This window comes from Stigmatopora argus, chromosome 2, assembly GCF_051989625.1.
Source record: "Stigmatopora argus isolate UIUO_Sarg chromosome 2, RoL_Sarg_1.0, whole genome shotgun sequence".
NCBI classification, from domain to species: Eukaryota; Metazoa; Chordata; class Actinopteri; order Syngnathiformes; family Syngnathidae; genus Stigmatopora; species Stigmatopora argus.
In genome coordinates, this window is record NC_135388.1 from 3,656,053 (window position 1) to 3,669,449 (window position 13,397).

General features: G+C 40.0%; 2 protein-coding genes across 5 annotated transcripts in view; one reads left to right on the plus strand and one right to left on the minus strand.

The window, feature by feature from the left end:
- The window catches only part of eprs1 (glutamyl-prolyl-tRNA synthetase 1), a 96,181-nt gene that overhangs the window by 23,632 nt on the left and 59,152 nt on the right, over positions 1-13,397 (minus strand). The gene's annotated exons all lie outside the window — the stretch shown is intronic.
- The window catches only part of kif13ba (kinesin family member 13Ba), a 36,157-nt gene that overhangs the window by 9,235 nt on the left and 13,525 nt on the right, over positions 1-13,397 (plus strand). For all 4 annotated transcript variants that reach the window (XM_077589700.1, XM_077589710.1, XM_077589719.1 and 1 more), the window contains exons 2-12: positions 308-401; positions 6,907-6,919; positions 7,090-7,150; positions 7,230-7,322; positions 7,987-8,167; positions 8,404-8,491; positions 9,114-9,248; positions 10,609-10,721; positions 12,231-12,342; positions 12,419-12,631; positions 13,276-13,386. In XM_077589700.1, coding sequence (XP_077445826.1) covers positions 308-401; positions 6,907-6,919; positions 7,090-7,150; positions 7,230-7,322; positions 7,987-8,167; positions 8,404-8,491; positions 9,114-9,248; positions 10,609-10,721; positions 12,231-12,342; positions 12,419-12,631; positions 13,276-13,386 — 1,214 coding nt within the window. The remainder of the gene's footprint in view (positions 1-307; positions 402-6,906; positions 6,920-7,089; positions 7,151-7,229; positions 7,323-7,986; positions 8,168-8,403; positions 8,492-9,113; positions 9,249-10,608; positions 10,722-12,230; positions 12,343-12,418; positions 12,632-13,275; positions 13,387-13,397) is intronic.

The following is a 13,397-nucleotide window of genomic DNA, read 5'->3' on the forward strand; positions in this document are numbered from 1 at the left end:
TGTTTTCCCTTACTAAGAAAAAAAAGTTTTATATCTATAAAAAAAATCATTTTGTAAAATCTAAAAATATATATAAAAAAGCTAAAATAAACATTGTTTTAGATCTATAAAAACTGAATATTCAGCGCTTTTAATCCAGTTCTTTTAATCCATTTATTTAAAAAAATCTAAATATATCTAAAATGGTCCGGCCCACATGAAATCGAGTTGACGTTATTGCGGCTCGCGAACCAACCCGAGTTTGATACCCTTGCTTTAGAGCAATTGCATATCTGAATACAATCACAATGTTCTATCCTGTCCACAGAAAAGGAATTAAACACAAAATGTGTGGTGGAGATGGTGAAGAACCAGACCGTCCTCCATCCTGCACTGGCCAACCTGGGGAAGAGCGACTTAAGGTAGGACTATAACTTTTATTATTGGGTATTTTTCTGGACTCCTAGTGGATATTTTTAATGTTTTTAATTGTGGTCGCCTTCAAATTCAAGCCAGAACCTTTCCGGCACTTTAACCGAGTTAGCCGTCATATATTTTTAACCCAAGACATGTGATATGACTTCAATAATATTAGAGAAAACGGGTCTATTATTAAATATCCCCGATTCTAATTTACTCTTGTGCTGTGACTATTCCGGTAATCGCCCACCATTTTGTGTTTTGGTTCGCTCTGAACAGCCCACTGTGGGCGTACTTGATTAATTTTACAACCAGACCAAACCGCAAAAAAAAAAAAAACCTTAAGGGGACAAAGTTTATTCACCACTCCATCTTTATTGAGCCGGCTAAATCAACAGCACGAAAAAAAAAGGATCTGGTGGCCCGTGGAGAGGACTGAAAAAAAAACAACTACAGAATGAGGCCGAGTTTGAGGCCTCAGCCCGGAAGAAAGACCGAGGCCAGACAATCGCACATAAAAAAAGATGGACTCCACTCAGCTTGTCTTCCTCCGACCGCCCCGGCCAGCTTCCTCCCTTTTTTCTCAGGTTTTCGGTTTCCGAGGAAACAAGACACGGGCGGGTGGGGGGCCGTTTAGGTTAACCGTGGGTCGTCTCCCGCCACCGCCAAGCTTTTCCTTGGCGTTGGAAGTCCGCGGGTTCATTCACTGCAGCATCTGTCGACCATAAACTTTCCCCCGGTGACTTTTATATGGAGTTTGGAACAAGAGCGTGGCTGCAGCTTCGTCGCCCGCCCGCCCGCGGCGCAGACAAAATGTGTAGGAAAGGGCGAGAGCGCTCGTATTGGCGGCGCAGATGCCCGGACGGAATTTGCAATAAAGGAAGGAAAAGCCCTTTACTCAGCGTTTACTCAAGTGAGGAGGAAGTGGCTTCCGAGCTGAGATGTCGCAGGTGCGAGGACAGCTGCGGTCCCAAGAATCCTTTGGTCAGAAAAACTGCTGATAGGATATTTTCAAGATTTTTTTTTTTTTACAAAAAAGTGAACTAAAAATTCAAGAACTGGCATCCACAAAACAAACCAAAAAAAAAAAACACGTAAAAGATCTTGTTTATGGCACAGGTGTCAAAGTTGCCAAGTCTAGTCTGCCGCATCAACTTGTGCGGCCCGAGAACATAACATTTTGTGATCAAATTTAAATGAAGATTATAGATATATAGGGAATATTTCCCGTTTTGCCCTTTTTAAATCAACAAATGGAATTTTTTAAATACATTTTGTTTTTTGTTTTGTTTTGTTTTTCATTCAAAAACATTTTTTAAATCTGTTTTAGATCTAGAACAAACTGAATATTTAAGGCTTTTGATCCATTTCTCTTAATCCCATTTAAAAAAAAATCAAACAAAATTATATCTACTTGTGAAATTAATTGGTTCCAAGGCTTTTTTGTAACTTGAAAATCTCGTAAGTAGAGGTGTACTTTATATGTAAATTATTTAATTTGTTCCACAGTCCTCAGACAATTACCAACTAAACCCTTTAAAATTGCTCAGTGTCCCAATTTTGCATGAAAAATGTGAGGAAACGCGCAAAAATGAGCGTAAATTATAGGGAAATTATTTATTAATGTCTTAGAATAAATAAGGCATATGAAAATGTGCCAGGCGCCGCTGAAATTTCTCCCTCCGTGGCCATTATAGACATTATAGACTAATTTCACCACGCAATGTTTTTTGCCCGGCCTAATGCTGCAGCTAAGCGTGGATTCCCGCTCAGGGAGATGATTCTGACAAACTGGGTTACTAGTAGTTGGTGACTGGTTCCGTGCCCGGCAGTAAGTGCATTAGCACATTAGCACAGATTTGTTTGTTTTGGACTCGGAGCGGATCATTATGTCCAGCATAAATTGAGTAGATGCCTCGTGACAGCCCAGTCTGCGCACGCCCGGCAACAGATGCCAGAGTAAAAATTTTACCCAAGTTTTGCTGCCTATTTGATCGGATGCTGTTTAGCTTGGCATTTCAGTCTTCCCATTGGGATCAGTAATGGATAATTCTACTAGCAGCTGACGCACAATCAAGCTGATGTACTCTAGTTATGTGATTGATGACCATTTGTCGGATTAAGTCTTAGCTGACTTTGTAATATCGTCAAATATGAGATCATTATCCTAAGATTTCATATCATACTATCATTATCCTAAGATTTCATATCATACTATCATAATACCGGTGGTTTACACACACACTGCACAGGTCATGTGCCGATTTTAAGGCAAATACTAGCCAAAAACATTGATTAATTTCCACCTACAGCTAAGTTAAAATCTGCAATTAAGTCTAAAAAACTGTTTCTATGTTGGAGGAAGCAGAGTATCTGGCGAAAACCCACGCAAGCACGGGGACAACAACTTGTGTTAGCCTACATCCATTTATCCCCTAAAATACTCTTCAAGAAACTTGCATGGGAGCTGGAGTTGCGACTATTTTTAACTCCGCTTGCCTCATTCAAAAGCTCAAGTTATTTTTAAATCATCTGAAAGCTTTCTTATCAGACAGTCTGCACAATCCACTCTAGGAGCCAAAAGCGAAAACTATCTTTTGCTGGAGAGCATGTAGCAACGACTGCCTCCCCCTACTTCAGAAACAAACAATACCGTATATTCTCGCATATACGCCATATTTGTAACTAAAAAAATTGATGACTGAATCACAGGTATGGCTTATATGCGCACAAATTAGACTTGACATGCACGAAAATAAAAAGACGGAACGCCATAACGCAAGACAATGCGGCCGATATAGTCATTTATTTCGAAATAGAGAAAAGATAAACGGATAAAACGCTAAACAAAATTCATTTGGACGTCTATGAATGTAATTCAAGAAAATGTATCTAGCATAAAACATGAAAAAAACTCGCTTGTGCCTGCCATTGCTCGCACAGGGCGCCACCAGCTTACCTAAGGATGACAAACTAGACCGCTACGGACACACTTCCTGGTTGTAGTGCTCATGTGACTTCCTTTTTATGTTTGTCTACGTGAAGGCAACACCCTTTTGGCATGTGCAAACCAGCAATCGATTCATACAGTATCTCAGAAATACCAAGTGTGATAATTTTTCTTAAGATTTTCCCTTCAAAGTAACACATTTGTACTCCCTATTAAAACCATGAATATGGAGGTGAAAATTGTGAATCAGGGGGCGGCTTATACGAGAGAAATTGTCAAATTCAACCATTTTAAGCGGCTTAAATGCGAGAAAATACGCTATGTATGAAATTAGCATTATGATCACGTCCAGCCGAGCACAATTTTCCTTTTGTGTGTCTTCCGCATGTGAAAGGATCGCCTGAAGCTCGCGTGGCACTAGAATGAAAAGTCACTTTTTTTGCAGGCCATCTCTGACTACCGGGCCCTTCTTAGTCGAAATGGATAGGATGGATTAGCACGAACGAGTTAATGTCCACGCTTTGGGTTTAACATTCCAGTCTCAGGCCTCCCTAGCCTCTACTTCTCATTCCACCCCACGCAGCCGTGGATGGTACAGTCCCAGCTAAAGGCGGAGGGGGGGGGGATGAAAGAACAATGCAAGAACGAACGGTGGCGGAAGGGGGGTGGAAGCAGCCATGCATTAAGATATTTTCCTAAATGACAGTGATGAGTGCGGAGGAGCAAGCCCGAAGCCCGTCCCGTGGCTCTCCGAAGCCACTAATTCTCACCGCCCAATTTAAGTCGGGGATTTCCCTCATTAATGGACGGCCAAGGACCGAGACGAGTCTTCTTTACGCGCCGTCTTCAGAGCTGCCGCGACAGCTGTCATCACAGCGAATGTCAGAAACCTGCCACGTGCCCAAAGGCCAGCACTACAACAACAACGTTGCTCTTTTGTCTACCCAATTTGAATGGAGCTATCGCAACATTATAACTATATAAAAAAAGCAGGAAAAAAATCACATATTCCTTTTTTCAGTTGTATCAAAATTAGGTTGCAAACTATTTTTGGCATAAACAATAATTAAACTCGGTCACTCAATTTAATTTGTTTGACATTTACTTATTTTTACTGCAAGGTTTGTTTCAATAATGTTAATATAACTGTAGACATAAAATAGGATATTTTTTGCATTGTATTTTATGGATAATTTTATTGTTGTCGTAGCTCATTAGCTGCCAACATGGGTTGGACGTTTCTCGCCATCAATGGCAGCTAATGAGTTAATGCCTAAAATTCTAAACCAATCATTAGTTGTCTTTTATTATCTGATTCCGACCCCGGCAAGTGACGCGATAGGCCCCGATTTCCAATAATCTTCAATCCAATTTATGATCCGGGACATCCCTAATACACAAAAAAGCAGGAGACTACATGGAAATAATGATAATATATGGTTGCATTTAAAAAGCTAAATTGAAAAATACAATTATTTTATATAGTATCAAAATATCAAATTATTTAGAGAATTTTTTTTTTTGACAATATAATTGAAACTATAAAAAGGTCTACATTATATGCAATCATTGAAACAAATTAATGTAGTATCAGAATATTTGGGTCCAGTAACAGTACTACAAAAAGCACTAATATTGGACACAAGCCAAAATACTGAATATCGGCAATGATAATCGCCACGCGCTAATCAGTTGATCTCAAAGCATAAGCCTATTTTTACACATATTTTCATGTCAATTTACTGTTGCTCCATTTTAATTACAGTTCTAATTTGCATAGACTCTCTGCCCATCTGGCCGACATTTTGCTGCTGGTGCCAACAATGCACAGATGGAGCGCGAGAATGACAAGCAGGATGTTTAATTTTAAATCAACGGCTGGTGCTCGTTGGTTTACGACAAAAGATAAGATCCGGTTTTGGGAGAATTTAAATGATAACTTAAACCGTCCTTGGGTTCCAACTTGAGGCAATAGCCAGGCATTGTAAGATGTGGTTTTAAGTCTTGAACTTGATTAATCAACAAAGAAATGTACGCGGTTGCTTTAGGAATTTCCATCTGGAGTTTTGGTGTCAGGTTTTGGGAAGGGATCCTTTTTTTCCCCTTTCTGCTTGTAGGGGTTGGGTTATCTTTGTGGGTCGTACGTGGAACAAAGTGGGCCAAGTAAAACCAGAAACACTGACTGGTGCCCCCTTTTCATGGCCAATCTTCAAAATAACCATCAGGCATTGCTGTCTTGCTTCATTAACTGCAATTTACGGTTTATTATCTTGCCCAAGGACACTTTGACAGTAGACAGACGGGATTTGTTGTTCTGACCAGACGACCCACCCTCCCAAAACTGCCGCTCCCAGACCCAGATTGTGCAGTCTGGCTTGGCACGCCACTACAGTCTTATGACCGAGGCTCATATGGTTGCGCTCTCTAGTAGCAGTTGATCAAAGTACTCGCCTTGGAATTGCCCCAAATCATAGGCCAGGGCCATGATGCATTTCCATAAATCATAATTTATCTTCGCCGACTACTGCATTTTTGCGATCTAAGCCTGTCCTAAAATGACCTTTCTAATACTTGTGTACCATTACATTGCATATCTTACCATCTAGCGTCCAACTATTTTCATGTAACTGATGGAGGCATATAGAAATTATTTTTGGGACAGGTTATTAAAAATATATGCGGCACCATTACCTATTAATCTTGCAATAAAAATTAATACGCCAACCAAATCTGACCCTTACATTAGTAGCAATTATGACACTGAAATGGGATTATTTAGAAATACACCTGTCCCCCAAAAAATTATATTATTTTTGGGAGAGGTGTATTTCTAAATAATCTCTTAGTTGCTAATTTGTTTGGCGTATTAGTTTTTATTGCAAAAAAATAGGCAATGGTGCCGCATATATTTTTAATAACCAAACAAGCTAATTAAAAAGTTGCTAATGTGCCTGTCGTAGCAATTATTCATGAGTGCATTGTTTTTTTCACATTGACAGGATACGTATCGAAGCCCCTCGTGAGAATTATGATTATTACACATTTGCGCCTGTATAATGTTGTATCAATACTGCATTAGGAAAATAATGCTCTATCGGGACACATTTTTTCAGCTTTACTGCACATAATTTACATCTATCTGTTAACAGACATTCAGAGCCTCTTTCCTCCTCCCAAATGTCGCTTTGACTCCCATTATCATAACTCAAACCCCTTTCTACCCCCAACTATGCCAACCCAAGTACCATCCCCCAACCCTTACGCTAGCCTACCCCAAATGCCCTGAAGATAAACACAAGTTCATTGTGACACATGACAAGCAATCAGGAAGTCAACGCATGCTCTCAACAACACAAATACACACACACACGCAAAGGTCAATTAAATGCGTGGTTAGCGCCTCGAGATTTCGGGTTCAATCGCTTCATCTTCAAAAGACACACAACTGTGATTCTTTGCTCTGAATAAGTACCGTTATATCTGAAATCTGTATTAAATATTGTTTCTCTCTTTCCCTACATGATCTCTGACCCGCTCTACCCATGTGACATCACCAGGAATCAGTCGAAGGTAAATGCAGACATTTTTAACCGCATCAGCAGTGAGCTCATTTTTGCCAATCGTGAGTCACGTCAGACAAAGGCACGGCTGTGTCGGAGTGACTCGCTATTGAAAACGCAGTTTTACAATCGCACCGTAGCGAGCACTTTCACTTACAGCCGCTTGTTTTTGGTCACCAGGTGTTTGCATACGACTACTGCTTCTGGTCTATGGATGAATCGGACAAAGAGAGATTTGCCGGTTGGTTTGCCGACGACATCCCTGGCAGTTTTTTGTACAGAATTGAGTAAATGTGAACGCAACGTACCTGTCACTTCAGGTCAAGAGGTGGTGTTTCAGTGCCTTGGGGAAAGTCTTCTCCATAATGCCTTCCTTGGCTACAATGCCTGTATTTTTGCCTATGGACAAACTGGTAAGTTATGGTACATTTTTGCAGCAAAAACTGTCACATGTCCTGCTGTTGTGTTTACATACAGTCTTGTGGACTTCCTGTGTGTGGCTCCAGTTTTTTTACCTAGGTCTACAATGTCTTGTGTGTCTTAACTATGTCTTGCTACTGCAACCAAGAAATTTCCTGAGTACGGAATTAAATAAAGTTCTAACCTAACCACAAAAACACAACTTGAACTCGTTCACTACCAAGTTTCATGTTATAAAATATCCCCACTTTGCAATAAACACTGAATATTTACATATGATTGAGTTTAAAAATAGGTCAATTCTGTTTACAAAACAAAAAGTTAAATCCATGTTGCCTTAACATCTCTTTAAATGTACGTAGGAGCTTGGTCATAGCACCCTTTTGTTCCTTTTTTTGTTTAGTTTATTCAAACCATTCTCTTAACTTGTTGTTCTGTAATACTCCAAAAAATAGCATTGATAAAATCCCACAATCCCCATTGGTATCAAGCATAGCACAAAAATAGCCAGCTTTTTGCATTTGTCTCATGAATTTTGCATGTTTTCAAGGGCTATGTTTCACTTTAATATGTTCACGTACTATATTTTTGGAAGCTTTTGCTAAAACCATCTCCATTAAAAAAATGGCACATTTCCTTCTCTTTATTTAAACATAGGTTCTGGAAAGTCCTACACCATGATGGGTTCGGTGGACCAGCCGGGCCTCATCCCTCGACTCTGTAGCGCGTTGTTTGACCGCACGCAGACGGAGCAGCGTGAGCAGGAGAAGTTCACCGTGGAGGTCTCCTACATGGAGATCTACAACGAAAAGGTCCGCGATCTGCTGGACCCCAAAGGGTAAGTCCTCGATAAATCCAAAGCTGGCCTGTTGCTGCTGCTGACCCGACCTTTGACTTGGAGAAGAGCAGAGCATCTGACAAGCATATGTGCTTTGCTGATGTCGAAGTTCTCACTCTGGGTTAGGGTCACCGAGCCCTCACCCAGCTGCTGTAATGTGCTCATAAGCACGAGAATCTTGACGCGAGGTAGATAATGGATTTATTTGTGGGTGTTGTTTTTCTTTTTCTTTGCAGGGGCAGACAAACGCTGAGAGTCAGAGAGCACAAAGTCTTGGGTCCATATGTGGATGGCTTGTCTCGGTTAGCGGTGGCTTGCTATAAGGTGAATTGAAAATATGGTTCTTCATATTTATTTTTCGGATTACTCGCCAAATATTTGGATATAACATACAAGTGTGTACTGGTGAGAGAAATACTGTTTTGTAGGGGTCCCTATATTATCCAGCAAAAAGTCAGACAGTAGTACTACTCACTTAGATTTGAATTAGATCATTTTGGATTATTACAAAAAATGCATTGCGTTTGAATATATTGCAAAAACATTTTTTTTTAAATGCAAAAACATTTATTTTTATTTTTTAACAAAATCTTTGAAATAAATGTTGCTTATGTTTTGTCAACCAATGAGGAGACACTATAAGGAATCAGTATTCTGGGTTAATTTTTTGTAAAAAAAAATTCAGTGTAAAAATAATGAGCAAATAAGCTAATAATTCCTATTGAAAAGATTTTTTTAATGCCCTTATTTAATTAATACATGAAATAAATGCCTATGACGGCGATAACCGTACAATCTATTTTGACTGGGAAGGAGCAAATGAACATGGGTCAAAATGGATTGGACGTCTATCGCCGTCGAAGGAAGCCATTAAGTTCATATCTTTAACATTGGCATAGTACATTCAACATGTAAGTGTATTAAGCTGCGATTCAATCATTGACAGGACATCGAGGTGCTGATGTCAGAGGGCAATAAGTCTCGCACCGTCGCTGCCACCAACATGAACGAGGAGAGCAGTCGATCGCACGCCGTCTTCAACATCATCCTTACGCACACCCTGACAGACGTGCAGTCTGGGGTACGTCAAACACAAACACAGCCCAATTGTGAGAAATATTAGGGAATTAGTGTACTGTAACACCAAGTTCCGTGGGGAGCAGGTGTAGTCTTCTACTAGACTTAATTTGCCCCTTTAGGCTGATTAGGCTTGTCATTTGAAAATAAAGCACTTTAACTCAGAGCTGTAGGCTTCCCACGTTTGATTCCTGACACTGTTTGCGGTCACAAAGCGGCCACCGGCAATTCTCGTTAATAATTGACAAAAGCCGGCTTCATTTACTAGGCGACCTTAGTAAGGAAGCCTGGGTGAAATTGCACTATGTGATTCTATTCCTATTTTTGCACTCAGGGAAATGACGCTATACACATGCTGTCTGACAGAATAAAGTTGGGCAAAAGAGCTTAAAAACTGCAACCAAATGTCACAATCCAAATAAATTCAGGAACAGAAGAATCAAAGTGAGATATATTCTGTAAGTCTGGAATATATATAGCTATTTCCTTACCACAGGGAAGTGCCACTAGCCACAAATGGAGAAAACATGGAACTGTGGTAGTCCTTGCCAACATAGCCAACAAAAATGGCCAAAAACTGAGTGATGACTTAAGGAGGTCACAAAGTAATCCTGGACATCTAAAGAATTGGAGATCTCCCTTTTCTCATTTGACTTTAATGATAAAATAATAAGCAATCCGGAAGAGACTGGACAAAAATTCCATTCTTGGCACTGTTACAAAGTGGAAACCGCTACTGACTGAAAAAGAACGTAGTCAGTCAGCATCTTAATGCTTCCCATGACTTTGAGAATTCTGATATATGGATTGATGAGATTAAAGTTGAAGTTTTTGAGGGGAGTTTTGTATTTTTTTATTAAGGGTTTCAAAGAGGAAATAAAAAGTGTGGTTGCTAAAAGGCTGCTTTGCTACCTCAGGGCCTGGATGACCTCTGAGTTATGAAACCATGCTCTTCTGGAAAATTTTGAAGAACAATGTTTTGACCTAAATCTGACGCTAATTTGGATCACAGCAAGACAAAACATGGGAATGGCCAAACTTGTGAAACACTTAACACTTTTATGTTCCATGGGTTTTCTCTGTCTGACATTTGTTTGGTATGAAAAATTTAAATTGGAAAACTATGCACCCAAAAAGTTTGAATGCTTAATTGGTGGGTTGAAGAAATTGAGTTGGAAGCTCCCACCATCTATTAGAGATTGGTCAGACTCTGTGTAATGTAACAATAGCCTTTTGTATTGTCAACAATGATCCTAGCCTTGAAACATATTTTTTTAATGCCTCAAATGAGCCAAAAATCATGTGTTCCCTCCGTCTCTTTCCCTTTATTTTGGACCCTCTTTCATTATTTCTTTCTCTCGCAGACAAGTGGTGAGAAAGTGAGTCGCCTGAGTTTAGTGGATTTGGCTGGAAGCGAGCGAGCGACAAAAACCGGAGCGGCAGGAGAACGACTCAAGGAAGGAAGTAACATAAACAAGTATGTAGTAGTTGTGCGCACTCGCACACATTTGCTATTCCAGCCTGGTTTACCTATCGCAAGCTTTATCTTCATATCACAACGTTTTGTAAATGCATTTGTAGCTACTGTGTGATGGAATAATACACGTGCGTGCTGCCTTCAAGTGCACCTTGTAATTTTGCCAACTCTCTTAAGATGCAGAGCATGAAAATGAAAACAAAGATGCGCTCTAGTATCCAAAGACGGGGTCATTTCATGTGAATGGGTACTTTTTACTACTGACCCGAAGCGCACCACACACTGGGAATGAATCGCTTTTCCATTTTAGTGTGCAGTCTTTCACAGAGGAAAAATAAATTAATAAATCATATATTAAAAAAAATACAAAGTCGGTTAGCAGCATTTTTCTTTACTCATAGCAGACAACAGAGGGCAACATTACCATCTATTGGTACAAATACTTTACTGCAATAATAGGAGACACTATTGCTGAATGTTTGTCCGCGTCACCTTTTTAAGATACCGTATTTTCACGACTATACGGCGCATCGTATTTTTAGCCGCAGTGTTAGTAACAAGTGCTATTTCTGTATTTTACACACACAAAGGACGCACCGTTTTTATAGACGCAGCCAGGCATGGCAAAACATGCACCAGCTTAAACATACACGCTACACCCTCGCGCTAAAAACACGTTTTTATAAAGGCAACAGAAGCAAAACTGAGTTCGGTTGTACTTTATTTAGCCATTTTACAATGTACTCACGTCATCATCACCCACAAATCCATCAAAGTCCTCATTTTCTGTGTCCGAATTGAACAATTGTCCAAATGAGTCATCGAAAACCAGGCGGCCACAATCTATTCGCAAATAGTAGCTAGCGTAACTATTCCAACGCTGTCTTCCATGCTTCGTAAAGCTGTGTTGATGTCGATCGCCAGGCCACGATCCATTGGGTGTATTGACAAAAGAACTACATATCCCAGCAGTCACTGCGCAGTACTTTTTCTACGGGAAAATAATAGTCGGGGGCTGCTTGCCGTTGTTGTGAGAGCTGTAGAGGATGGTTTACCCTATCGACTGATTTATTTTATTTCATCGTGATAACAATTTTAGTATTGGTCCATATATAAAGCGCACTGGATTAAAAGGCGCCCTGTCTATTTTGAAGAAAATTTAAGACTTTTATGTGCGCCTTATAGTCGTGAAAATATGGTATTTTGTGTTTTCAAGTGTTGCACCAAAACAATTTTTTTTTTTATCCCAAGTGCAATATTGTCTGATGCTCATACCAATTTTTTTTATTTACATCATTTCAATATACTGAATTACTTATAATTACTAATTACTACTACTGTAAAATAATTGCTTCATGCCATATTGGAGCTCCTTCCAATGCGAATATCAACATCATTATAACACTAATTTTCAGGCTTTTTTGGGGGAGTCAGCCTAATGAATTTTATTAAAGACTTTTTGTTCTAAATAGAAATTGAAAAACGGGACTGTCTTTGCGTGCCCGTCAGGTCGTTGACGACACTGGGCCTGGTGATCTCCGCTCTGGCAGAGCAAGGAACCACCAAGAACAAGAACAAGTTTGTTCCTTACCGAGACTCCGTTCTGACGTGGTTGCTGAAGGTACAAAAGCGCACTTTTGGAGTCGCCTCATTCTCCCCGTTCTTTTTAACGTTGCTTCACCTTTTGGCGCTCAAAGGACTGTCTCGGCGGGAACAGCCGCACGGCCATGGTGGCCACGGTCAGCCCGGCGGCCGACAACTACGAAGAGACGTTGTCTACGTTACGTTACGCCGACCGGGCCAAGAGCATCGTCAACCACGCCGTCGTCAACGAGGACCCCAACGCTCGCATCATCCGGGAGCTGCGTGAAGAAGTGGAGAAGCTGAGGGTGCAGCTCACTCAAGCCGAGGTGAGAAGACATTGACCCTTTTATGCAAGATTTTTTTTTAAACTAGAGGGCATTTATTTAATTCTTAGGCAGTTATTAACTGTGTTAGATATCCAAGTCCATTTTGACTGAAACGTAGCATTGCATTTATGTGCAATATTTTAGAATTTACCTTTCCAGGACGTTACTTTTTATATTACTTATTTATGTTTTTGCTGGGAAAACGCACTTTGTGGAGTAGCACCACCAATTTTGTTATACGCAGCTATGTATGATGACAATAAATGCTTTTTGATTTTGATTCAAAACAGCAGGAAAGCCTACTAGATTAATGGCTTTTAATTTGCCATAATTTCAATTAAAGCAACAATTCTAATCTAATCCAAAATTAAAATGCCGATTGAGGACATATCAAACTAAAAATTGTTATTACTAATGCTAAAACTGGCTCATTATATACATTTGGACAAATGTCATTTTTAGGGGGGTTAAAGTGTGCTTTTTTAATTAGATTTCTCAATTTTAGTAGCCATTAGCAAAACAAATGTGTGTGGAGTTCGATGAAGTGCAAGAAAATTGTGCAATCACAATAGTTCACGCGTTTGGAACGTAACCTGCCGTTAAGAAACATCAATTCCACCTCATGTGTTTTGTGTTGCACGCAGTCAATGAAAGCCCCTGAGCTCAAAGAGCGCCTGGAAGAGTCGGAAAAGTTGATTCACGAGATGACCGTCACATGGGAGGATAAACTTCGCAAAACGGAGGAGGTTGCACAGGTGACGACGAC